This window comes from Astyanax mexicanus, chromosome 1 (assembly GCF_023375975.1).
Source record: "Astyanax mexicanus isolate ESR-SI-001 chromosome 1, AstMex3_surface, whole genome shotgun sequence".
In the NCBI taxonomy this organism is placed as follows: domain Eukaryota; kingdom Metazoa; phylum Chordata; class Actinopteri; order Characiformes; family Acestrorhamphidae; genus Astyanax; species Astyanax mexicanus.
In genome coordinates this window covers 110,833,081-110,860,537 of record NC_064408.1, presented here as the reverse complement: position 1 = coordinate 110,860,537, position 27,457 = coordinate 110,833,081, and the positions used below count along the sequence as shown (strand labels likewise).

The 27,457-nt window shown below is 39.0% G+C and overlaps 1 protein-coding gene across 1 annotated transcript in view; it reads right to left on the bottom strand.

Moving 5' to 3' along the window:
* si:dkey-12j5.1 (uncharacterized) overlaps nt 1–27,457 on the bottom strand; it is a 196,674-nt gene that overhangs the window by 147,392 nt on the left and 21,825 nt on the right. Inside the window, exon 8 of the mRNA XM_022679489.2 lies at nt 19,851–19,919. Within this exon, the coding sequence (XP_022535210.1) occupies nt 19,851–19,919 (69 nt within the window). The remainder of the gene's footprint in view (nt 1–19,850; nt 19,920–27,457) is intronic.

Here is a 27,457-nt window from a genome sequence, read left to right as displayed (position 1 = left end):
TCAGTCCAAGATATCATGGCAGTTCTAGCTGTACAGCACCATGGGAGAACCTCCCTCCCTGCTTTAGCATCTACAAATCTATTCAGTATTACACAAGCTGAAATAGAACACCACATTCAAATAAAGGACATCCTAATTACTAGTAGTAATGTATTGTATTTTTCACACTATAAGGCGCACTGTATTATAAAGCACACTGTCAATGAACATCTATTTTCTGGTCTATTTTCATACATACAGTATGGTGCACTGGAATATAAAAGCATTTTAAGAGACAGTACAAGGAACTTCAAATTCAGCAGGTCTCACCGCTGGTTGGTGGTGGTGAGGGGGGGTAGCTAACTAAGTTAAGTAAAGATAAGCTAAGTAAACAAAACTGTAATTTTTAAAATGTTAAAATGTTTCTTTTCAAGTCAAACCAGTGCTGGATGTAAATCTACACAGGTTTCTCTCCTGAAAACTGTTTATTTGGGTGAGTAAAGCACTTCCGCTTATTTACAGTAACCTTAGATTCCCGAATTTCTCCAGCACTAAGGCTGGAGCATTAGCATTAGCGGCTAACTACTAGCAGATAGCACAGATCTACACTGAGTAACCCTGGGCAGGGCAATATTAGCTAGCGGTTTGTCCCACGTAGCTTCTTTCAACACGGTAAACACGAAAACTACAGTCCGATATACTCACCTCTGAATGATGAAAGAGCTAGCACTTAGCACAGTTAGCAGCTAATGCTAATGCTGCTCCAGCAGTGCTATCCAGGGTTAACAGCAGGCTACAGGCTGATAATACACACCTCTGAATGGGGAAAGTGAGGTTAATGGCTAATGCTAATGCTACTCCAGTCTCGGGGCTGTAGAACTAAACTGAAACGTGCACTGCTAATTTGTGGAAAAATTAAACGATTTCAAGTGCACCTTATAATGCAAAAAATACAGTAATAGGGTTAAATCACAACAATACTCTGTGATTATTCACGAATAATTCAAGATTTGAGCATTTAATAATAGATACTTTAAATGTAAATGTAAGAATAAATGCAAAAAATATATATTATATTTATATTTGTTGTTTCAATTACTTAAAGAAAGGCTTTTTCAAACATATCTATTTATTTGTTTCTGTTTTCAGGGTATAATATCGTTCATGATATTCTAAAACATTGGCCATATTATTGCATACGATATAATATGGCACATGCCTACTTAGGTGTGTAATCAACTTACTGTGGCCGATGCCCTCCCATGACTTTTGGCATGTCAGTGTAAAGAGTGGTATGCGCATAAAGACGCTATTAGAAAATAAACATATACAGTGTATATGCTTAATTCTGCTTGTAATAAAGATCATTTAAAGCCCTGCAGTAGACGAAGAATGGTGAATTGTAGAACGGTGCTGAATTGGTTTAAACACCCTTCAGTCTCTGCAGTGTTCAGCATGCAGAAACACTGGTGTGTGCACAGACATCTTTTCCTAGTCTCATCTTCACTCAGCCACAGATGCTGGCTTGAAGTCTTGTAGAGCATCAGCATTCAGTCAGCTGACGTCTCTCGCTCGGGTCCAGATGACTGGGTTCAGAGCTAGTCAGAGCCGCTACACTGGGTCTGTACTGTACCTGTCGTTCTGTGTGTCATCAGGAGCTCATCTGCCTGTCTGTCTGCTGGACTTTACAGGAATATTCTGCTGACGGAGAGCTTCAGAAAGCAGGCCAAGAGCATAACAGAACCAAAGAAAGCATGCTTATAGTATGTAACATTTAAAGTGACGCCCAGGCTCTTGTTTCTTTTTTCAGAATTTTTTTAATAATAGATCTTTTTTTACAAACAGTAAGCAGCCTTAGGCCTTAAGTAAGTTATACCTGCTATAATGACAAAGATATTTTGATTCTGATTCTTTGTGACAAAAGCAAATGTCTATTTACTGAGATTCCATCTGGTAGCTTCTATATGTATAGATGTTCAATGTCCATTATCTCATTTTGAAAATCGCGTTAAAATATTAATTTAATTAAAGCTGATATCCGTAAGTTTTAGAGAATAGGTAAAGAGAGAGGGAGAGAGAAAGAGAGATACTTCACCCCTTAGTTTCTTTGTTTTTGTGAGTGAATGAGCTTTTGAGCTCTGAGTTTCCCCTTCTGAAGTCTCCATTGCTCCACCTACAGCTTGCGTTCAGTAAAACTGAGCCGTATCCTCTTTTAGAGGCTGTACGTGTGACGTAAGTACATAAGAACTCCTCTGAAAAGCGAACCGACACCCCAGTTTTTAGAATGAATATATTAGGCTTAGCAAGGATGATCGATCCAGCACACTGGTACCATTAAACACAATATTTTATCACTTCTCCACTCAGAAATGCTTCTGCTTTCAGTTTAGAAATAAAATAATACTGACTGCCACTTTAATCAAATGAATTCAATTAACCGCCCTGCCCTATTTTCATTATATATAATACAACCCCAATTGTAAAAGCTATATTTTGTGCTGGAGATGGTGGGATAGTCTTCTGAAATTTGAACACATTTTTAAAATTGTACCAATTTTTTTAGGCACAGCTATTTGAAGTTTAGTGAATCCCTGCCCATCTGTGCTTTTGAAGAACCTTGAGCTTGAAAATGCTTTGTTTAAAATTGCTCAGTCATGTGACAAAGTTGCAAATAGCTCCTACTGCAACTATTTTTCAATAGTGCCACAATGTCAAAAAAATGTCTCAATTTTAACGTGTTCTATATATTCTAATTTGAAAATAATTGCATTCTAATTGTATTATTATTTTGAAGTTTGAAATAGTTTTTTTTTGTTTTTTTTTTTTTACACAAAATGACGTCAGTTCAGGGTCATGACCCTTCTGTGTGTGTTTTCATCCAGCTATTAAAGAATGTCTATATTATTCAGATCTTAAATATGAATAATGTTGTGATATTTCCAAATATCCCCTGGGTGTCATACTCAGAAATTCATTTTGGTTAAGATGAAAAACACTGATCTAGCTTATCAGACATTCAACAGACAAAACTGCAATATGAATGAGTCTCACAGCGGGAGTTTAAAAGTTGAATCTTTCTTCAGAAACTTCAGATCTGTCAATAAGAGCCCTGGAACGACATTCAAGCTCATTACAGAAATTACTGCAATCACACTGATCATCAGGTAACAGTCCATAGCCTTCATACTCTGAATCAGCCTGTGTGTGTGTGTGTGTGTGGTCTCCTCCCCCCTCCCTCCCTCCAGCTACAAAGTCAAATCAAAGAGAAGTTTGCATTCTAATATGCAGTGGCAGGGCAGAGTGATGGCTTTATTCTTTTAATTAGTGAAAAGTTCCTCTAATTACTGCAGTGAGACAGAGTCAGTCACCCCGCTGAGCGGCTGAGAGGCACAGGAGCGTCTCTATTACACAGCAGTCCGGGGCGGAGCTCTGCAGAAAGCCCGCTCAACGCTTCTGCCTTCACAGCTGCAGCTCAGGACACAGCAGTACAGACTGTACTCTGTGGGGTTAAATATAAAGAAGATGAAATATGATCATCCACACATTCACTGACATTGCATAAAAAATCCCAAATGTCAGAGATCAGCCTTCAGTTAAGTACAAATTGCTTATTTTCACTATAAGAAAAACTGAAAATACATACAACTCTGGAAAAAAATAAGAGAGCACAAAATTATGACTTTCTCATATTTTACCAAACTGAAAACCTCTGGAATATAATCAAGAGTAAGATGGATGATCACAAGCCATCAAACCAAGCTGAACTGCTTGAATTTTTGCACCAGGAGTAAAGGCATAAAGTTATCCAAAAGCAGTGTGTAAGACTGGTGGAGGAGAACATGCCAAGATGCATGAAAACTGTGAATAAAAACCAGGATTATTCCACCAATTATTGATTTCTGAACTTTTAAAACTTAAATGAATATGAACTTGTTTTCTTTGCATTATTTGAGGTCTGAAAGCTCTGTATCTTTTTTTGGTTAATTTAGATATTTCTCATTTTTTGCAAATAAATGCTCTAAATGACAATATTTTTATTTGGAATTTAGGAGAAATGTTGTCCGTAGTTTATAGAATAAAACAACAATGCTTATTTTACTCAAATACTGTATATACCTATATACTTGTATACACCCCTTTTCCCAGAGCTGTATATCTAATAGATAATCTCAACAGAAAGGCCTTAACAACAAAACATATTTGAGACTTTAGTGAATCCACACTATTATAGCTTTAATTCCTTTCAAAATACTCAATTTCACTGTCACCTGAAATTACTGTCAGTGTTGTCAAACTTCTAATTGTTTCTAATCATTCCTTTTTAGAAAAGTAGTTCAAGTCTTCTTGAAAAGACACTAAATGTCTCCAGATCATGTAAAATTCATTTTGCATACTTGTCATGTCATTTACAAGAAGTGTCAAATGCTGTCAGTCCTTATGTCTTGTTTAGAAATGGACTGATCAGTGATTGAAGGGCCTATAAGCAATCGCCGATCATCTTACAGCTTGATCTGGCAATCACTGATATTGCTTGATACTCACTGTACAGGCTGAGTGATGGACTTTTGAGAAGGGAATCCGGTCAAGGGGTTAAAAGTCTTTGTAAATGTGCTGTTTTTTAACAGTTCAATCTGCATATCGTCACTGTCCTATGAAAAATAAATATCTCCAAAACAGCAACTTTCTATTGGTCCATTCATCAAGAAGTTTTGACACATTGTAAGGTACAGTTTGTGTGTTCAAATTATAAAGTAAACTTAAAATAGACAAAAATTGAGATACTATTTTTTTTATATATATATATATTTGACAGCGACGAAATGCAGCTCATTGGGCTAAGTATAATAAGTATTTACCAAAAAAAGTATTTTATTTTAAAATGGTAGATTCTGGGTGCCTGGTGGTCCAGCGTGCTATGCGGTGCCACTATGATCGGGAGATCGCTGGTTCAAATCCCAGTCATGCAGCTTGCCATCAGCTGCCAGAGCCCTGAGAAAGCACAATTGGCCTTGCTCTCTCTGGCTGGGTAGATGGCACTCTTTTCTCCTCATCACTCTAAAGGGTGATGTGGATCAGCACAAGGCTGCATCTGTGAGCTGATGTATCAGAACCGAGTCGCTGCACTTTCCTCCGAGTGCACTGTGATGCTACTCGGAAATGCTACATCAGCAGCAGTTCTAAAAGAGGTGGTAGCTGACTTCACATGTATCAGAGGAGGCATGTGCTTGTCTTCACTCTCCTTGTGTTGTGGCATCACTAGTTAGTGATGGGGGATTTACAGCCGAGGAGCAACTGAATGGGTGGGACAATTGGCCTAGAAAAATGGGTGGAAACTACAAATAAATCATTCGTAGTGTATAGCGGTCTTTCTAGGAAAACTGTCTACTTTTCTTACCAAATAAGACACTCTGATGAAGCTTTAATCAGTGCTTTAATAAGTAAAAATAAAAATCAGGCAATCAAGCAAATATCCTCATCAAACTTCTGAGAGGCATTTTCAGCGTCCCAGAGAAAGGAAGGAGTTATTAGCTGTAGAAGGAGGCCAATATAAAGATGTGGACTAGACGATCCCAGTGTAATTACTGCTATAGTGAAGGAAGGAGGGGGAGGCAGAGTCCATGACTTGGAGATGCAGCCTGAGTGCCTTCAGTTATCAGCTGGAAAGTGAGGAATCGATACTTGTTCCTGGAGAGAAAAAGTCTCGCGCATCATATCGCATTATTCTACAAGTATTCTGATCGATACGCTGAACAGAGCGCGCTCAGTTCCTCTCTCGCTCGCCCCCTCTCACAGCTCTCTCTCGCTCTCTGCCCAGTTTTTCACATACAAAACGACGGGCCTTAATGGACTAAATGAATGCGGCAAAGCGCTTCCAGCTACCATCAGCCCTGCTGAAAAATTCCCCAACAGCATAAACAAACAAGACCAACTGGCACCAGAACATCAAACTGGTTTCCACAGCCGTCTCTCTCTGTCAAGGGCGCACAGATTGAGATACAGGCTTAACAATCAGCTCTTAAATAAGGAGCTTTCCCCAGCCTCCGAACGAGCCGAGGTAACCGAGCATATCCGTGCGCATTAGCATTCCTGCCAGACTCTCTGCTGGATTACTGCTGACACTCCCTCTGAAGTCTAGCACACGCAGAACAAAAGCGAGGGATGAGAGAGAGAAAGAGAGAGAAGGGGAGAAGAGAGAGAATCATTTGTTCTCACGAATGATGTGGAAATGTCTTGCAGCTTTATCGTGTTCCCCCTCCATACCCCTCCTCCCCACCATGTTCTTCCCAGTTTAGTCTGGACTGGGTCGATTTACAAATGTGCAAACTGTCAATATATGTTAGTGATGGCAGTACACCAAATTTCTGAGCCAACGCGAGAACAATTAACACCTTGTTGTGGGCGAGACAGCTTTAATAACCCACTAATTTCAATTATTCATTATTATTATTCCTAACCATTTTAAAGATAATTGGTAAATATACGTGTCAAATGTTAAATACACTATTTTACGTGATTAAATATATCTCTTGTACAAAGCTTTTCATAACAACAAGTGAAAAAGTTAGTGAAAAAATTTAATTAATGTAATTTACTTCACTGTTGGGAGTCCTAACGAGTGGGTCGGGTAATTGGCCATGTAAGTTGGGGAAAAAAGGGGAAAAATTAGAAAGAAAAATATATAAATAAAAATATAAATACAAATTTACATAATAATATAAATACAAATTTATACATATATATTTTTTATGAGAAAAAATATAATTAATTAATTAACTGTATTAAATCTTCAGTGTTGTTGAGCTCTACTAAAGCATGAGTAGACTGATAAATCACTGTGTCGAAAAGCTCGTACAACCCATTGAACTGAACAGTATTCTCTATAGCAAATGTGTTCATGTGTTCCAGGTGAGAAGTTTAGAATTTCTCTTGTATCGGACTTATCAGAGTGTTTTACATTCTGTATCTCAAAAAAAGACCAGAGTTTGTAGCTTTTATGACAGTTTGACAGTTTTCGGTGTTCTTGCCAAAAGCTCTCTCACTTTTGTTGAGTTAAAGTGGCAGGTGCCAGTCCTGCCCTCTGGGGATTGTGGCAGCAGCAGTGGACTGAAGCAGGTGATCTAGAAGGACAGGATATGGTGAGAATCCTTGATGGTGATTTTTTTAAAAGCATATTAAGAAGAATAAAGGCCTTTTTAATGTTATTTTTGGGAAAAAACAATGCTAGAACGTTTCAACGTTTTTTTTTTTCCATCTGACTACAGAGCAGTTTTTTTATTTTGCCTCAGTCCATTTTAAATGAGCTGAGCTTTGGCCTAGGAAAGACTAAGCCATTTCTGGACAATGTGTTGACATATGGTTTCTTCTTGCCATTATACAACTCAACTTTAATTTGTGGACTGCACGGTAGAGCTGAATGATTAATCATTTTTAACTGAAATCGCGATTTAAATGGACGCGATTTTTCAATCGCAGGACATGCGATTTGAATTAGCCAATAGCCTACAGGTGTGTGCGTGAGTGTGTGAGTGTGTGTGAAGACGCAACTTGTTCTTCTGAAGACGCACCACGACATAGCGGCATGTGTGCCGTAACATCATCGCATTTGTAGTCCTAGAGTGCTGGGACTTGTAGTCTTTGGGCTCATAGTCACTCCCATGCTCAATGGGAATAATGGGAGGCGCAGAATGAGCTCTAAATATTATTTTTTATTTTTTTATTTTTGTTGTTCCTTAAAATTTAAAAATAAAACTGACAACTGCATTTAATCTGAAAACCCTGGGAATATTTAATATAAAAAGAAGTTTATAATTATATTTGATAGATATGTTAACCACTAATACAGGTTTAGGGTTTAATGGATTAAAAATCATTATTTTAATCGCAATAGTCTGGGGAAAAATCGCAATTAGATATTTTGCCCAAATCATTTAGCTCTTCTGTATGGCAAACTGAGTTCACAGACAGTGTCTTGAAGTGTTCCTAAGCACATGCAATCTGAGGGCCTGAAGATCACCAGCATCCAGTACTGACTTTCAGCCTTGTCTCTCGCACAGATGCTCTAAACCTTTTAATGATATTACTGTATGTACAGTAGATTGTGGGATATCCAAAGTCTTCACAATGTTTTGTGAAGACACAATGTTTACATGCAGCTCTTCACAGATTTGTGAATCTTTGCTTCTGCAATACCTTTATTAAAAGCTCTTTTAATACCAGGTCATGTAAGATAGTTGCAAACAGCTTCTGTTGCAATGGTTTTGTATTAGTACCACTTACTGTACTTCAAGTACTAAAGAGTTCTTGTTCGTCATGAAATGGTAAAATGTCTCAATTCTACCATCTGATATGTATTTTATATTATCTGCTGTAAATAAAATGAGGACCTATCAGATTAGCCACTTGTTTTAATTTATGTAATTTAATTTATAAATCGTCTCAAATCAATTTTGGAATTGGGGATGGGACATGACATTCTTTTATATTTTTTTAAGGGTATATCTGAAAAAAAGGTTTTCAACTGCTGTAATTACATTAAACAACAGCTGACAGACTAGTACTGGAAAAACTACCAGGGGCAGTTTACATACGAGTGTAATTTACACACTTCTTCCAAGTTAATCCCAGTAGCGCAGTGTATCACACAGCACAGCCATTAAGAAGACTTACGTCTCACCATTCTGAGATCATTAGCAGCACACAGCAGGTACACTACCACAAGATATAACACTCGCAAATGAAAATGCTGCACCGGTGGGCTGACGGATGTCCTGGGTGTGCATGTGTGTGTTTGTGTGCATGCTGTGTGTGTCTGCGGCCTCAAATGAGTCTTTTTTTTCTTAATTAAATACCCCTCTCTCTGTAGAGATAATGAAGTCCCTTCAGTTTCATTACAAACAAACATTTTATTATAGTTCATTTAAGTGGTGCTGAGAGGTACTTCTCACTCCCTCCTCCACTCTTTCTCTCTCATCCCTCTTTCTTCTCTCTCTCTCTCTCTCTCTCTCTCTCTCTCTCTCTCTCTCTCTCTCTCTAAGGAAGACATCAATCATGTGCTGTCAGTGTGTGTGTTGGGCTCTGACCCTGCTGAAGCGTTGAGGGAAAGGGCCCTGCTAATATTGAGTTAGCTCCCGTTACACACTCTTGACATCCACACACACACACACATACACACACACACACACACACACAGGCTCTCGAGTCCACACAACTAATTTGGATTGGCACAATCTGACAGTGCATGCTCACATAACCTCTCTGGGGCCTAGATAATACTCAGAGCGCTCAAGTAAGACATAATGGCACATTTACACCCCACCTCCCCCTAGAAACACACACACACAAATAAAAACCATGCACAGAACTTCTAAATTTCTATGTACACACATTCTGTTTGCAGTAAGGCCACTTATTTCATACAGAAAAATTGTCTTAATATCCAGTTCAATGTCCAAATGTTTGTGGACACCCCTCATAATCAATGCATTCAGCTACCATACGTTGCACCCAGCTAGAAAAGTACAGCCAATAGAACAGAACTTTCTAAAAGCATATACCTACGTATATTTTTTAGAATATAAGGAGCATTATCAATAAACATATATATTTTCTGGTGCACCGGATTATACGATTAAACGTGTGCTAGAGATTAATCTACACAAATTTCTCTCATAAAAACTGTTTATTTGGGTGAGTAAAGCGATTCAGTTTATCTACATTAAGATTAGGTTTGCAGATTTCCACTAATGCCGCCCGACGGCGCTACACTGAGTAACCCTTAGTGTTCTGGTAACCCAGGGCATTATTAGCTAGTGGTGCATCTGGTACATCTTCTAACAGGACAATGCTTGTCCACATACTGCTCCAAGATCTTAAGATCTGGCATTAAAGACACAGATACTAGGACATGGACAGACACACTGCCACACCAATCCCCAATTAAAAAAGTGAGGAACATGATAGGACACACAATCAACATCGACATCTGCATGGGATCCTTATGCTGTTATTACAGAACACCATAAGGATCCTCTACAACTCCATGGCGAGTAGTCTGGTAGGGCTGCACGATATATATATCGTTTAAGCATAGTCATCCCAATGTGCGCATGCCCAATAGTCAATGTCTCCATGTCACCTAAGGCAAAAAAAAAAACAAACACGTCCTGCTGCAATGTTCTGATTCTTGACACAAGAAATAGATACACAGTATTCTGAGTGAGCAGTGCCATCAGGTCTGCTGCTGAGAAGGACGAGAGGAAGGGGGAGGGGGAGCATGAGAAGGAGGGGGAGGGGGGCGTAAACACGAGGTTATGGTATGGCCTCCACATGGGTGGACACGTGCTTTTAAGCAGCGGCAGACAGCCTGTTCAAAGATGTGCACCTCAGTTCTGCACAGTTTTGCGCAGGTATTTCCAGCTACAGACGGATTTCACACATTTAATCAAAGAAAAACGCTTATATTCACCTTTTAAAAGGCCATTTAAATGCTTGATTATTGTTGTTTTGCTGTTTTCCTCGGGTTTTAAGTGCTTAGCTGACTCGCCGCCCGGCGCCACCTTTAAGCGTGATGGGGAGAGAGCGCCATCTACCCACCCGGAGGGAGCAAGGCCAATTGTGCTCCCTCTGAGCGCCGGCAGTTGATGGCAAAGCTGCATGAGCGGGGGTTCGAATCTGCGACCTCCTGCTCATAGTGACAGCGCTTTAGATCGCTGGACCACTCGGCACCCCGCAGGTCCTGCATTGTTTAATATTGTGATATTAATATATATATATATATTGTGATATATATATTGTGGCGTGAGGAGGCGGGGGAGTTGGGGGTCCGCCCCACGCCAGAGCGCACAGCTCTATGTGTCCCAGCTGGCCCGCATCCGGACTGATTAAGCAGCCAGCTGGGACAGGTATAAAACTCAGCCTCAGCTCACTGAAGGGAGGACTCTTGACTGGGGAGCTGAGGGCTGAGGCTGCGCGGACCTTTAGAACTAAACTAAAGCTCATTCTACAGACTCTAGAGCCCCACTGGGCCGTAGTATGTTTATTTAAGTTATTTTGGGTGTGGTGGAGGGCATTTTCAAGCTAATAAAGGTACGTTTTTGAGTTCATTTACTCCCTGTGTCTGTGTATCTCTGTGAGCTTCCTCCTTCCGGGTCACAGTGGTCACGCCCCTAACCCCAGGGGCCTACCACAATATATATATCCAAAAACAAAAACAATGCGATGTCAATTTTTTCCAATATCATGCAGCTCTAATGTCTGGTATGATGCTTTACATAGAAATAAGTATTAATAAGTATATATTATAAGTATATAATATATTTTTTTATTGTTTATTCTTCCTTGTGATCTATATCTTCCTTCTAAATAGTAGTGCAATTTATTTTGGAGCAGTGTAAGCTATAATTGTGAAATACCTCCTCATCTTTAAATACCATTATCATTATCATCATCATATGATGCCTGTATTTCCTGTTAACTCCAGTCCAAATGCAAGGACCAAAATAAAATCAGAATGCTAAACATGCTAATGAGAGCATGCAACTGAGTACAATTAAGTCTGTATGTCTTGGTACTGAACAGGATGAAATTGAATCAACAATAGGCTGGTTGTGAGAGAATGTTCTCTGATTGGCTGTTCAGATCAGAGAGTACATGCAGGACAACAGAAAGAGAGCTAGGCAAGCCACCAGAACTCTCAAGTGGAAGCACAAAGCGAGCAGCACTCGGATTATTATTTTGGAGAGAAATTGCTTGTTAGCGTTTCAGAAAGCAGGATAGGAAGCTTTATGTCCCACAAACATCACTATAGTAATTCTGACAACCACCAACAAGCCAGCCAGCCAGCCTAGCCCTTACACCCAGAGAGTAGAGAAAATGAAACTGCTGACCTCACACTTAACTGTCATTATAAGAGCTGACACGCACAAGACAAATCACCCACAGCTAAAAACTGGATCAGGACATCCATAGATGACACTGAAAAAGTGTTCTGTGCCTCAGAGTAAAAGAGAGACAGTATAAACTGACGGAGGCATACAGGCCTTAAGCAATATCTTCACCAGCACTTTTGCTGGGGTCTTTTGTGAGCAGTCAAACTAATCTGAAGGTCACAGACAGCCAAAAATGTCCAATATTTAATATAAAAAATATACACAGCTCTAGAAAAAAATAAGAGACCACTTAAAAATGCCGAGTTTCTTTGATTTTACCAAATTAAAAACTTCTGGAATATAATCAAGAGGAAGATGGATGATCACAAGCCATCAAACCAAACTGAACTGCTTGAATTCTTGCACCAGGAGTGGAATAAAATTATCCAAAAGCAGTGAGTAAGACTGGTGGAGGAGAGCATGCATGAAGATGCATGAAAACTGTGATTAAAAAAACAAATATTGATTTCTGAACTCTTAAAACTTAATGAATATAAACTTGTTTTCTTCGCATTATTTGAGTCTTTTATTTCAGCCACTTCTCATTTTCTGCAAATAAATCTTCTAAATGACAATACTGACAATAAATGACAATTGGAATTTGGAAGAAACTAATACAATTTTTTTCGTTTTACTCAAACATATACCTATAAACAACACAAAATAAGATAAACTGATTCAGAAACTAAAGTGGTCTCTTCATATTTTGAAGAGCTGTACATATTAAAATAATAACAGATCCAAGAGCTTTTAGTTTAACTTAGTTCTCTTTTGTATCAACTTTAAAGAAGAAATCTGGTGTGAAATGGACTTTTGAAACTTTTGTTGAATAGCCATGCATCTGCATGCATGATTATTTTAGATCTATTTTCAGCAACAGCAGGAATTCAAGCATTTCCACACAATTACTTTTTCAATCTGTTCCCCTATCCTACCTTTCCATAGGAAATAGCAATTTCTTTGCATGGGCAACAGTATGCCCCTATTTATAACATTGTTAGCGTGTTTGAGCATCGGCTAAAAGCAATGTATTTCAGAATGCTGGTGAGCTATTCAACAAAAAGTTTGTACTCGTTATCATGTTTCCCTACACCTCAAGTTAAATTCACACCAGATTTCTCCTTTAATATGTGGTACTAAAATCTGATACATGACACTGATTTGCAGGCAATGCAAACCTGTCTGAACAGCCAGATCAGAATTTATGTCAACTTTTACTTTTATGACAAGGAGAAGAAAGAAAAAAAAAAGATGTGAGTAGACAGAAAAATGAAGGCATCAAAGGGATAACAAATAGATAAACCTGAAAAACATGCTGATTAGCATGTCCTTTTTCTCTGTGATAAGCCCAGCTGCAGCCTGAACTCATTCATAGCGTCCGATAAGGATAATAGTGAAACTTAACGTGAAGCATCGCTCTATACCGCATGTGTGTTACAAAGAGCAAACTTTTCAGACAGATGTGGTTCACAATCAATGACTACGTGAACAACCAAAGCTATAGTTGGTCTAAAAAATAGAATTGGGACAAATCAGATTCGTATTAAGTTCCTTTTGGGAGCTACTTATGGTGTTCTTCCAACGCCACAAAAACTTGGACAGTGGGTGGGTGAGGATCTAAGTAGCATGTGTGAGAAATGGCACGCTGAAGCAAATTTTGTAGTACAATATTTTACTATAAAAACTAATAAAACCATGAACGTAGTGGCTAGATGAACATAGTGGTTGCTGTGTTCTGCTCACACAACCTTAAAGTGTAAATTAGTGTGTGTTATTGTGCTTGAGTAGTGTGCTGTGGTTGGTCATTGTTATGGCTAAAGGAAGTGAGCACAGACTGAGGAGTGTTTTCAGTTTGTTCTTAAGAGTACTCAGCATAGGTTTTTTCTGTGGGTCTGGATACTTGGCAGTTGAGGCAATGGACCATGAACATAGTGTAGGCTGTGCTTCTGGAGCCTTGTTGAGCCAGTATCAGATTGTTGTGGTTGCTGTGGTTGCTGTTGTTAGTTGGATGTTAGGTGAATAACAGATCCTGGCTGAGCCCTACGCACAACTCCAGTTGTTAGCTGCAGGATTTATCATCTTCCAGTATTATTATACTAATTACATGTCAGTTGACTTGATTATTTGATTATTTTTGTTTAATTTTCAATTTACAGTCCAATTCCTGTGACTCATCAGATGGAGTTTGGGAAAGATGTTATGAATTATAATTTATATTTTCCCCCAAAGTGTTTTTTTTTTTTTTTTTTTTACAATCACCCTGTCAAACAAAGTGGCAGAGCACGTAGTTTATTTCTGAATTAGTTTCACGCTCCCCTGCTGAAAAACTCTCTTAAAAAGCTGACTACCTGACTTTCTCTCTCTCTCTCTTTATCTATCTCTCTCTGCGCTCACCTTTCCCCCAACGACCAATCAAAAGGCCTCGCGGCAGGGGGGCTTGGCTTCTGTCTAAGCGACTGCTGTCATCGAGGCGACCTCTCAACCTTTGGCGCGGCTTTGACAGGCGGCCAGGTGACTAGCATTAATATTAATACCTCCCCCCCAGCGCTGCGGACGGGGGGAGCTTCGCTCGGTGTCCAGCAGCCATAGAGGCTCTTTCAACAGTCATACTGCATAAAGTCTTCTGCTGCGCTCCACAGGGATGGAGAGAACAAACAGACGAAAGAATGAAAAGAACGAGGGGAAAAAAACTGGCTCCTCTCAGCTGTCAATTTCTCCCACATTCTTTCTTATGCTGACTCACTCCTTTTCTCCTAACCTCTCTCAACCATTTCCTCCTCTTTCTAAATCCTTTCTTCTCTTTTCTATTCTTCTCTTTCTCTCTCAGTGGAAGCCAGACAGGACTTTCACACTTTATACCATCACTCTCTTTCTTTTCCTCCTCTTTCTCTCTTTCACACACACACACACACACACACACACACAAACACACATACACACACACACACAGAAAAGGTCAAGTGCAGACTAAAATACCATTCCTGAATTATTCAAAGCCAACCTTCCCTTTGAGAGAAAGAGAGAGAAATGCTTTAAAAGAAAAAAACAAAGCAAACACTCTCTCTCTCTCCTCTTATCATTATTCATGCATGCCAAACACACACTCATCCAAAGAAGTTAGGAACAAAGCTCTTTAACTACCAAACACACAGATACACTGAGGACCACAGCAAATGGAAAAACTCTGCTTTAGCTTACACTCTCACAACACAACTCTGCAGACTCCTAATGCTTATTGCTCTCTTTCAGGAACTGGACTTCACAGTAACCAGAATTTCTCTGAATAAATAGATGTTTCCATTATTAACTATTAAATAGCTAAAGAAATCACTTCACCGAAATTAACCTGATATTACTTTTTGTGCTTAACCTACATGGTTCACCCAGGGGCGTCAGACGCATATTTAATTTGGGAAGACACAAAACATTTCCTGCATTCTGGTGTATTTTTAACGGGTTGTTAAACACCTAATTTCAACTACAATGTGACTTCATTAACAATTCCACAATCCATATTTCACTAGTCACTAGTAGAGTTTGGATCATTTTCCTGAGCCTCTCCGGTTGGGTCGGACCGAGATTTCCCACCACTTTCCTCGGGTCAGGCTCAAGAAAATGGTCTGTGAAGTTGGTGTCTGTTTTTTAATGTTTTTTTTATTTTATTTTATATAAAGCTATATGGCATGATAATTAAAATATAGCAATTGTTGCACATGAGCTCCTTCACTTCTCCACATTAAGCTCTTGACTGGCAGTACTATGTTTAACTGTTCTTCTTCTGTGTTCTTCTTCTGTGTGTAACATATTTCTTAAATAATAGGTCTGCGCTTCTTCAGTGTTGCAATGTTAATTACCATCATTCTGAACAGCTCATTAAAAAGCTCAGTTTTAATGCTCTAATTCGGGCTCAGGCACATAATGACAGTTTATGGCCGGGTCAGGCTCAGGCTAGATTGGGCTTGATTTTTTTTTGTCCCCGATCTAAGCTTTAGTCACTGGTAGATAAATAATAACTGCTCTAGCTAATGTTAGCTAGATAATAACTGCTCTAGATATTGTTAACAAAAACTAAGCTCTAATGTTAGCAAGACTACTCCTTGGCTGACTTGGTGTGTAAGATAATGAGCCCAGTACAGTAGCTCTGTTAGCACTTTATTTTTCCATTTCAGAAGATGAAGCCTCTATTAGTCACTTGACATTAAATCCCACAAATTGCCCATAGCTATTTTTGAGTAATAACACACATTTTCAAATGCATTTCTCTGAAAGCTACTAAATAGCTGTGGCAATGGATGTTTCGCCTCCTAAAACCAAGGAAATCACCATAATATAAGCCTACAGCATTGCAGTAATATTGTCTGAAGTTCATGTTTCTTTGTTCTGTTGATTTTTCCATTCCCTGTGGTTTACAGATCACTCACTCATTACCTTCTAGAGTTAGTGGAATATCGCATATCCCCAGAGCACAAATTATTACCTAGCTCTTCTTACAACTGATGTTATTGCAAAGCAGCGTTAAAGAAAACATATAAAACATTAAACCCTCTAGTGATTTTGTTCCACGGTAAATGAGATGTTGTTACTTATAATTTACCTTTATAAACATTCCACACAGGCATGCCTGAATTTATACAGTTATGAAGATGTGAATGCAAGGTTTGCTGGGATTGACACCAATGTATAAGGAATAGAAATACTTGAACACCTTAAAAATAGAACAGATAACAGAGTGGGAACGCATTTTCTCATATATAAGGATTACCAACGTGCTTTACCGTTTGCATGATACACAACCGTACCACCCTTCATTTGTATGTGCTGCCAGCAATACAGAACGGAACATTATCCTGCATAAATACCACCTGGAGAAGTCAAGCTGTACATTTCTTCAGTAAGAAGCTTACATATGTTGAATAATGTTTGATCACATATGCAAGTCATTTGCTGGCTTTCACTGCTAACAGGGGATAGCTAGCACTGCTAACCGAGCTGGCTAAGCGCTGGTAACCGTGGCTGGCTAAGCGCTGCTAACCGTGGCTGGCTAAGCGCTGCTAACCGTGGCTGGCTAAGCGCTGCTAACCTGGACTGGCTAAGCACTGCTAACCGGGGCTGGCTAAGCGCTGCTAACCGTGACTGGCTAAGCGATGCTAACCGGGACTGTCTAAGCGCTGCTAACCTGGACTGGCTAAGTGTTGCTAACCGAGCTGGCTACGCGCTTGCTAACCGAGCTGGCTTAGCGCTGCTAACCGGGACTGGCTAAGCGTTGCTAACCTGGACTGGCTAAGCGCTGCTAACCGGGGCTGGCTAAGCGCTGCTAACATGGACTGGCTAAGCGCTGCTAACCATGACTGGCTAGCGCTGCTACCCGGGACTGGCTAAGTGCTGCTAACCGGGACTGGCTAAGCGCTGCTAACTGAGCTGGCTAAGCCCTGCTAACCGGGACTGGCTAGCGCTGCTAACCGGGGCTGGCTAAGCGCTGCTAACCGGGACTGGCTAGCGCTGCTACCCGGGACTGGCTAAGTGCTGCTAACCGGGACTGGCTAAGCGCTGCTAACTGAGCTGGCTAAGCCCTGCTAACCGGGACTGGCTAGGCGCTGCTAACTGAGCTGGCTAAGCGCTTGCTAACCGGGACTGGCTAGCGCTGCTAACCGGGGCTGGCTAAGCGCTGCTAACCAGGACTGGCTAAGTGCATGCTAACTGCTAACTGTAATTCTAAGCTTACTGTAAATAAACAGAAGCATTTTACTCACCCAAATAAACAGTTTTCAGGAGAGAAATCTGTGTAGATTAACATCCAGCACCCTTTTTACTTTAACAGAATATGTTTTTTTTTTGTTTTTTTTTTAAGAATTATAATTTTGTTTACTTAGACGTACCCCCTCAGCAGTGAGACCTGCTAAATTACAAGGAAAACATGGTGATACCCTTGTTCACTTCATGTGTGCATTCTTACTAGTTTTGCTTAATGCGCTTTATAATCTGGTGCATCTTATGTATGAAAATAGACCAGAAAACAGACGTTCATCAATAGTGTCTTATAATCTAGAGTGCCTTATAGTGCGAAAAATACAGTAAAATGTCTTTAAACGCATTGAATGTATACATATTTACATAATATATAATATGTATTTCACATATCTACAACTAATGAACCTGCAACCTAATAAGCAAGAATTAATAAGCAGTTCACCAGTTTCTTTCAATAATAAAACGCTAAACAATGCACTGCTTTATATACTGAATTTGCAGTAAATCCAACACTGTCCATTGTAATACAAAGTCCTGCACCACCAGCCACTGTCCACTCTGACAAAGCACTCAACCACACAGTCTGCTCCAGGGTACTGCACCTTTACTCACTCACCCAGCATCACTTGCAGTCTCAGATATGAAAAATGCTAATTTCAAGATATTGAGCAATAAAACTATACTTTGCTTAAAATGCCGTGAGCTTAAAACTTAAAAAACTGCTATCTTAGTCAAGATCAAAACTGTAAACTCCAGTAAAACTCAATTAAAACAATCCAGTGGCTTTAAATTAACTAACATGCTTTTGTTTAGGGCTAGATGAATAGGAAAACTGTCACCTGTATAAACTTAAATAATAAAAAGAAAAAATCTATAATTTTTTATTACAAATACAGTACCAGTCAAAAGTTTGGGCACAGCTCCTCATTCAATGTGTTTTGTTACTTTTTATGATTTTGTGCATTGCAAATTTAATATTGAAGACATTAAAGTTATACAGAAACAAACAGATGTGGAACCACATTTAGCTTTGATGTCAGATGTGGGTTTCAGTGTCTTTATGAGGTAGAGTCTTCTGGAATAGTTTCCTCAGCATCTTGAAGGAGTTTCTGGAGGTGCCACTGTATTTTAGTCTTCTTCTCACAATGCCCACAGTACCTAAAACTTTGTATAAACACTAAAAAACAATAAAGCTAAATTGCGGCACCCGATGGCTGTTATCGACATCGCTAAAAATGACTGCGGTTAAAAAATTATCGCACGATAAGTTGATAGCGTAATTATCGCGACAGGCCTAATTCTGATGGGTGGCCACCTATATGTAACCCTGCTTGTTCATTAGATTCTACTGTGTAAATGTTGTTTGTCTATGGTTGCTTGTCATTAGATTTCCTGGAGAAATCAGGTTCTGAAGATGATGTGACAGAATTATTAGGAATACATGTCATACACAAGTCCTTGATTTTGTTGGTATAGGCACCCAGACCTGTCACATTTGCAAAAAAAAAAAAGTATAAATATACATATATATTCACAGTGTTTGTATGACCCCAGTGGTCTTCCAAATTCAACAACATATTGTTCTATATTGCTCAATTGAGACAATAGTAAGATAAATGTTTTCTGTACATACAGCTCAAATCAGGTGCCATTGTGGCTCCAGGATCTTTTTAAGAAAGCAAATCAAAGGTTTCAACCTGTAGAAAATGAAAGTGCAACATTCTTCTCCTGCATTTCTTTCCTTTTGTTCCATTCAGTCTGCGAGTGACCTTCTGTTCTGCACATCCACTCATTATATCAGACTCCGCTGAGTGGAGCTCACAGTAAAGCAAAATATATCGTGTTTTCATAGTGCAAGATGTACCAGACACAAACAACAAGGCAGAACAAGGACATATGCTTCAGGGTGAACCACTGTTTCAGCATGTGCTGCAACAGCCGTAATGCATAGCATCCAGGAAGATCAATACACTGCATTGTGACCGTAAGCTCAGCCTGTTAAACATCCAACAAAACTTCAAAGAATTCCTCTTTAGAACATCATCACGGCATCCTCGCTTGACGGTCATTCAAAAGAGCCTAGTTTCCGCGCTTTCAAATGAATATAGCTCGCCGTGAATAGGCCATGGACTTAAACAAGGCCATATAGTCGTCAGCTGTCAAACTTTAGGAGGTCAATCTGCAGTTTCAGCTTACCTCGAACTCTTCAGCTTCTATCAGCAGTTTGGCCGTGGTGATTCGTGACTCGTACGGCGGAATGGAGTTCTGAAAATGAACAAAAAGCCAGATAAGGTCAGTTTCAAGTTTAAACCTCACACTTTTGTTCACAGTAATGCTCGTATTCTTGTGCAATACACCGAAGAGACCGGACATAACAACAGATTTTTCTTTTGTTTTCAGGCAATTTTTCAAATACGGGGGCTCAGGTTCATTTAGAGTTCATGTTCTAAGGAATAACTGATTTACTGTATGTAGGTGGGTGTTTGGGCGGATGTATGGGTGGATGACTGTTTGTCTTTCTGGACATGACATTGCCTCGCCCACCATCAGTGTGTAGTCGTCTCCTCCAGGCTATACCTTCCACTACCTTCCACTTTGTGTTTATTTGTAATATACAGCTCTGGAAAAAATTAAGAGACCACTTCAGTTTCTGAATCAGTTTCTCTGATTTCACTATTTATAGGTATATGTTTAAGTAAAATAAACATTGTTGTTTTATTCTATAAACTACAGACAACATTCCTCATAAATTCTAAAAAATATTGTCATTTAGAGCATTTATTTGCAGATAATGGAAAATGGCTGAAATAACCAGAAAAGATGCAGAGATTTTACACCTCAAATAATGCAAAGAAAACAAGTTCATATTCATAAAGTTTTAAGAGATCAGAAATCCTGTATCTTGGTATGTTCTCCTTGACCAGTCTTACACACTGCTTTTGGATAACTTTGTGCCACTACTGGTGCAAAAAAAAATCAAGCAGTTCAGCTTGGTCTGATGGCTTGATTATATTCCAGAGGTTTTTATTGTGGTAAAATCAAAGGAACTCAACATTTTTAAGAGGTCTTTTATTTTTTTCCAGAGCTATAGAAAGACACTTGCACAGTTTTCCAAAGCATAAATTCTGAGCTATTCATTGCAACTGTTTTATAATTCGTAGTCTGTTTCAGACTGAAGAAACAGCAAGTCCAAACCTTTTTAGACTGATCCTGATAGCAGTTTTTATTATATAAAAAGGATCATGCACCCAGCAATAGTATTATTTATGCTGAGTGCATACATCACTTGACAGTTTTCTTTATTTCTTTCACTGTTTGAAGAAAAAGGAAATGCAGGGTGTTGAACTTTCGTTGCATTTTGACCAGATGCTTCCCTCAGGATTACATGTAAAATACTTGCTGGCAGCTGAGGGAAAAAATGCCTAGTGTGAAGCCAGCCTTATCCTTATTTAGGTGAATAATACTGATGGCAGAAACGAGGGAGGAAAAAAAATACTTCGATATACTCGTACTTGTATAACAGAGGTTTTAAAAGAGTCTGATGTCCTTGCTCTCCGTGTCATTAAGTATTGAATGCATTTGAGGGTTAAAGTCCAATCAGAAGTTTTCACACTCCCCACTGCTGTTTCTGTCTGGATGACCCCATTACCCAGAATGTATATTACATTTTTTTTTTGGTATTTGCTCATAAAGATAACATTGTGTTCCAGTGAAGATTTGTATATGAGCAGGCCTAGCAATAAAAATGAGCAGGCAACTCCCCTTGAGGATCTCAGACAGAAACAAGCCTAACAAATCCTTGCCAGGACAAATCGATGATGCCCTAGAGAAGCAGTGCCCAATCCCAGCCCTGGAGACCTACCACCCTGGAGACCACAGATCTACAACTTCTACACCATAGATGATTCTAAAGCTCTTTATCTTTTGGATCTGCCGTATTAGATCCCATATTTTAGATTTAAAGGTTAAAAAGATATTTTTTTATTTTATGTTTTGTCCTCCCAACAACATTCATGAAGACAGCATTTTTGGTCACTTTTTAAAAAGCTCTATTAAGTGGACATTTCTTGTGCAAATTCAAAAGCAACAAAAGTGAGCTTTATGAAAACACTGGCACCACAATACATGCATGATTCTGACCAAATCTCAAATTCTTTCCTACTCCCTAGAAAGTGACCTGCTGTACACAAGGCAAAACTACAGAGTCTTTGAGCAGATAGTCCTACGTTTCATTTGTAAACACTGATCTATGGAATTTCTGGGAAACCCTTGCTGTGTGTGGGTGAGCATTATCCTGCTGAAGAATGTCAGTTTAAAGCCCTTCCATGAGAGGCAGCACATGTGATCACAGCTTTCCCAGCAATAATTTTAAAGAAATTAGTCAGTGGAGTCCCAACCCACTAATGCAGAGATAAATCTAACTCTTAAATTGTCAATTTGTCTAACACCTAAAAGTGTATCTCCTTTAAAAAGAAGATCGAAAACAGTTATAAAGAGCTGATTAAAAAAAAACATCTGAAGAATTATTGTGGTTTGGTCACTTTTCAAACAAGCATGTTACTCTACCTTACTCCCTGTATAGTGAATTACATTAGATATAGAACTACAGCATCTACATTCAGATAGTAATAGATTTCAGATTTCCACCGGTGGATAAATGTAAATGGGTGTTAATTGTCTCAGTTAAATATAGGAGAAAACTATGCAACAATAATGCAAAAATTATCTGTATTATTATGTTTAATTTCCTGAGTTGAATTGGGTGTAATTTGGGATTAATTCTTTATTTTCTTTCTTTTTATGGGTTTGCTGATGTCTCTTTTTACCATCGCCATAAATAAGGCTAGCATGCTCATGGTAGTGCAAGTGTTGGTATCTGTGTGGATAAAAAGATGTCCAAAAACAGACATCCCTAGGGAAATCCCTAAAAAAAAAAAAAAAAAATCGGGATTTCAAAAAGCTCCGCATTGAAACTAGCATGCAGAAAATTATTTCCTATGCAAACACATTATGACATGGCAATTCTATACTGATTGACCGAACAAATTCTGAGGACCAGTCATAAACCCAGTGATCCAAGGCACCCAGTTTCTTCTATCTGAATATTTGGTTCCTATCAGCATTTAGTACTTATTCTCTGCATTGTGAAAGCGAGCGAATAGCCAGCCGCTCTTTCTTCTGTTTTCTTCTGGTTGGAGCTGTTCAACCATGGAAACCCATTCAATAAAGCTCTCTACATGCTACTCTTGAGCTAATCTGAAGTCCACATGACTGATGCTTCTCAGCATCCGCTGACCCCGCTCTGTTATTTTACTTTGCTTCCACTATATTATAATATCACTGACAGTTGACTGTGGAATATTTAGTAGTGAGGAAATTTCACTACTGGACTTGTTGCATAGGTGCTGCATCCTATCACCGTACCACAGTGCTGGAGTTCACTGAGCTCCTGAGAGCAACTCATTCTTTCACTAATGTTTGTAGAAGCAATCTGCATGACTAGGGTCTTGGTATTATTGTACACCTGTGGACATGTAAGTAAAATACTTTTGGCAATATAGTGTATATTGCATTTTCACACATGTACAGGGAAGATTTGAAGAACAATAAAGCATGTAAGGCAGTAACAGACATACTGTTTACATGTGCGGTATGTGCAGCGTTCACTGCTCGCAGCTACATTCTGAATTTAAAGTAGCTTCACATTGCATAGAGATACAGACAGGAACACAGAACCTTCTCACTATATTTAGTTTCTTGCTCCTGCGCCAGACAGCTCTGACCAATCAGAGGAGACAATGTGCTCACAGGGTTTATTGGTGCGCATTTTGGTGCGTTTAGGTTTATGCCTGTGTGAAACCAAACCAAACAGAGAGAGAAAACGCTCCAAGTAAAGTAACTTATCAACTGATCCGGACCATAGAAACCAACTACAGGTGTGAAAACGCTCTTTAATAATCAGCAAATAAAGTTCTAATTTAGAAATCCTTACAACCAAGCTGAGATGTTTAAAATAAAACCAATGTATCATGCATTCTCTATTCCAGCGCCCCTTGTTGGCTTTATCTCCCCTTAAACATATAAGTATATACTTTTTTTTATTGAAAAACTGATATAAATATAATTAATTTTATATTTCATACATTCATTCTTTTATTTACATTTAAATATGCTCAATAAAAACTTGCATCATAAGAAGAACAAGTACAACTAGATTGCAGTTCCTACAGAAACTGCGAGTGTGATTGCAGTGCTGGTAGGGGTACCCAAACTTTTGACCCGTGGCTCCATTACACACAGTACTGGAGTTCTAGCTGCCGTCCTTCGATCTAGCTGCCATCCTCCGATGGCCCCATTCATTCCTATGGGGCCACTTCGTACGACAATAGTACGAAATCCGTACGTCGTACGGTTTCGTGACGCATATTTTCGGAAAGAGCTCAATAAGTTCTACAGGTCCACAATTGGTTTCATCTTAGTATCTCAAAAATTGTGATTTACACGGCCGTGCAAAAAAGTGCACACTTACGAAGTTTTTACGAAAAACGTAAGTCCGAAACAGGAAACAGGAGTGAGTATACATGCCTGAGAATATGCATTCCATCCATGATATTTCGTTCTTGAAGAAACTGATACAGACAAGATAGCAGACTAAGTGCCAATACAAAAAGTGTTAAGATAACTGCAGAGATGCGCAAACCCAGTTCAACTCAGGTCTGGATGATAATCTCATCATCTTTGCATTTCCTCCTCTGATATTGCGAGACAAATGCATATTGCTTATCTAATGTGGTTTTATGGTTTGCGTCTGACTTTTCAAATGAAAAAATGTTATATTTCCTTCGTCTGTGAAACAAGACATTTCAATAAAACAGTGTGGCTCAAGATACCAAGCTGAGTTTAATAGGAGTTACATAAGAGTGTAAAAGTCATACGTTTGAAACTGTTAAACTCATGCACTCGTGAGAACCGAGCTGCAATTTCAAAGAAATTAGGCAGTGAAGTGTCAACCCACAAGTGCAGAGATAAATCCTCCTCCTAAACTGTCACTTTGTCAAATACCTAAAAGTGGCTTTCCTTTGAGTAGATCTAAAACAGTCATTAAAAAACAAAAGAAATCATAAAATAACCATAAAGAGCTGCCAAAAGTACAAAGACTTCAGAAGAACACTGGCGAAATCCTTTATACTACTAAAACTGCATTTCCCCCCAATCTTCCCATCCACATCACTTTAGCTGAGTGTCTTATCTTCAAAATAAGGTCATCTTACAAATGTTGAGGGGCTTGTGGGGATATTTAACAGTCAGTGTTTTTTTCCCCCCAATACTGCATGTTCTGTGTTCTGTCACAGTGGTATAAAAAAGTTTGGGCACCCCTGATAATTCTCAGATTTTCCTTTACAAATCATTGGTTGTTCGGATCAGCAATTTCAGTTAAATATACATTATACAGCAGACGAACACGGAGATGTTTGAGAAGTAAAATAAAGTGTATAGGATTTACAGAAAGTGTGTAATAATAATTATTTAAACAAAATTAGGCATGTGCATAAATTCGTGCACCCCAACAGAAAAACATCAACAATTACTAGATCCTCCTTTTGCAGAAATAACTGCCTCTAAATGCTTCCTATAGTTTCCAATGAGAGTCTGGCTTCTGGTTGAAGGTATTTTGGATCATTCTTCTTTACATAACATCTCCAAATCAGTCAGGTTTGAAGGTTTCTGATCATGAACAGCCCGCTTTAAATCACACCACAGATTTATAGGAATAATATTCAGGTCTGGGGACTGAGATGATCTTTCCAGAAGTTGTACTTGTTCCTCTGCATGAATGCTTTAGTGCTTTAGTAGATTTTGAGCAGCGTTTAGTGTTTAGTGTTTAGGGTCGTTGTCTTGTTGAAGTATCCAGCCCCGGCACAGCTTTAACTTCACCCTTATCACTGATTCTTGAACACTGTTCTGAAGAATCTGCTGATACTGACTGAAATACAGGCAACTTTCAACTTTAACAAGATTCCCAGTACCTGCACTTATCACACAGCCCAACAGCATGATGGAATCACCACCACATTTTACTGTGGGTAGCTTTAAGTGTTTACCATGCATAAATAACCACCCTCCAAATATCTCAATTTTAGTTTCATCAGTCCACAGCACCTTATACCAAAATGAAGCTGACTTGTCTAAATGTTCTTTAGCTTTAGCATACCTCAAGCGGCTCTGTTTGTGGCGTGTGCTCAGAAAAGGCTTCTTCTGCATTACTCTCCCATACAGCCTCTCCTTGTTTAAAGTGCGCTGAATAGCTGAAAGATGCACAGTGACACCATCTGCAGAAAGATGATGATGTTGTAGGTCTTTGGAGCTGTTGTTGGTCTGTGGGTAGACTATGACTGTTCTCACCATCCTTCTCCTCTGCTTATCCGAGATTTTTATTGTTCTGCCACTTCGGGTCTTAACTAGAACTGTGTCTGTGATCTTCCAATTCCTCACTATGTTCTTCACAGTGGAAACTGACAACTGAAATCTCTGATATCTGAGCTTTTTGTATCCTTTCTCTAAACCATGATGTTGAAGAATCTTTGTTTTCAGGTCATTTGAGAGTTTTGTTTTGAGGCTCCCATGTTTCCACTCTTCAGAAAAGATGCAAAGAGGGGAAAAACTTGCAGCTAGCCACTTTAACCATGCTGTAATTTTGTAGAAATTAGGCGGTGAAGTGTCAACCCACAAGTGCAGTGATGAATCCTCCTCCTAAATTGTCAATTTGTCTCTGCTTTAAGTAGAGCTAAAAGTCATTTAAAAACAAGAGACTGTAAAATAAAGAGCTGCCAAAAGTACAAAGACATCAGAATAACACTGGCAAAATTCTTTCATACTACTAAAACTGCATCTCCCCTGATCTTCACATCCACATCACTTTAGCCGTATGTCTTATCTTCAAGTGAAGGACATCTCTTATGAATTTTGGGAGGCAGTCTGTGGGCATTTCAAAGACATCCTTTCATACAGCGATGGACACATGGCAACACGAACTGTCCATTAACTGAACAAAATTCTAAGTCATAAATGATTTCTCATCATCTCTGCGGTATTCTCCACAATTCGTAGAGAATATGCCCTTTTATGCTCAACCTTTCACCGAGCACTCGCTGAACCTCTTTTGGCACATTAGCACTTCATCAGAGCCTTGTCTACTTCTCTGCTGACTACACTCTTTCCTGCAGTCTCTGGTGTCATCCCGTCTTCCACCACGTCTTTCCATTAACCGCTCAGGCCTCTCATCTTGCTGTGGGTGTTTGATGGTATGGGAGGGGGGAGGCGAGAGTTTTGTGTGTTACTTCATCAGCAGGTTTTTGATAATGACAGCACCAAACCAGTTTGATTCCAATTAGCTCCTGCCTTTCCGACGTTTCCACCTCTGTTGCTTTTTACGTTGCCTTCATGTTTTTTTGAAGAATTACTGTATTTGCAAGTTCATAAGAGGATGCATAAAATTGTCTAGTGAAAAGTGGATTTTTCAGAAAAAAAAAAACTTGTAAAAAGTTTAAACTTATAAAAGTTTCTGACTTGTTTCTTGTGGTGTAGCAATTTTTCACTATAGTTTCAAGATTCTTCTGAATCTTCTACTGATTTTACAGATTCAACATATCTGAGTTAATTTTTTTTTATACTTTTATACTTTAAAAAAAGGCAAGGCAAGAGAAAAGACAAAACAAGGCAAGACAAGAGACAAAAGACAAGACAAGAAACAAGACGAGGAAGGACAAGAGACAAGACAAGAAGAAAGACAAAACGAGGCAAGG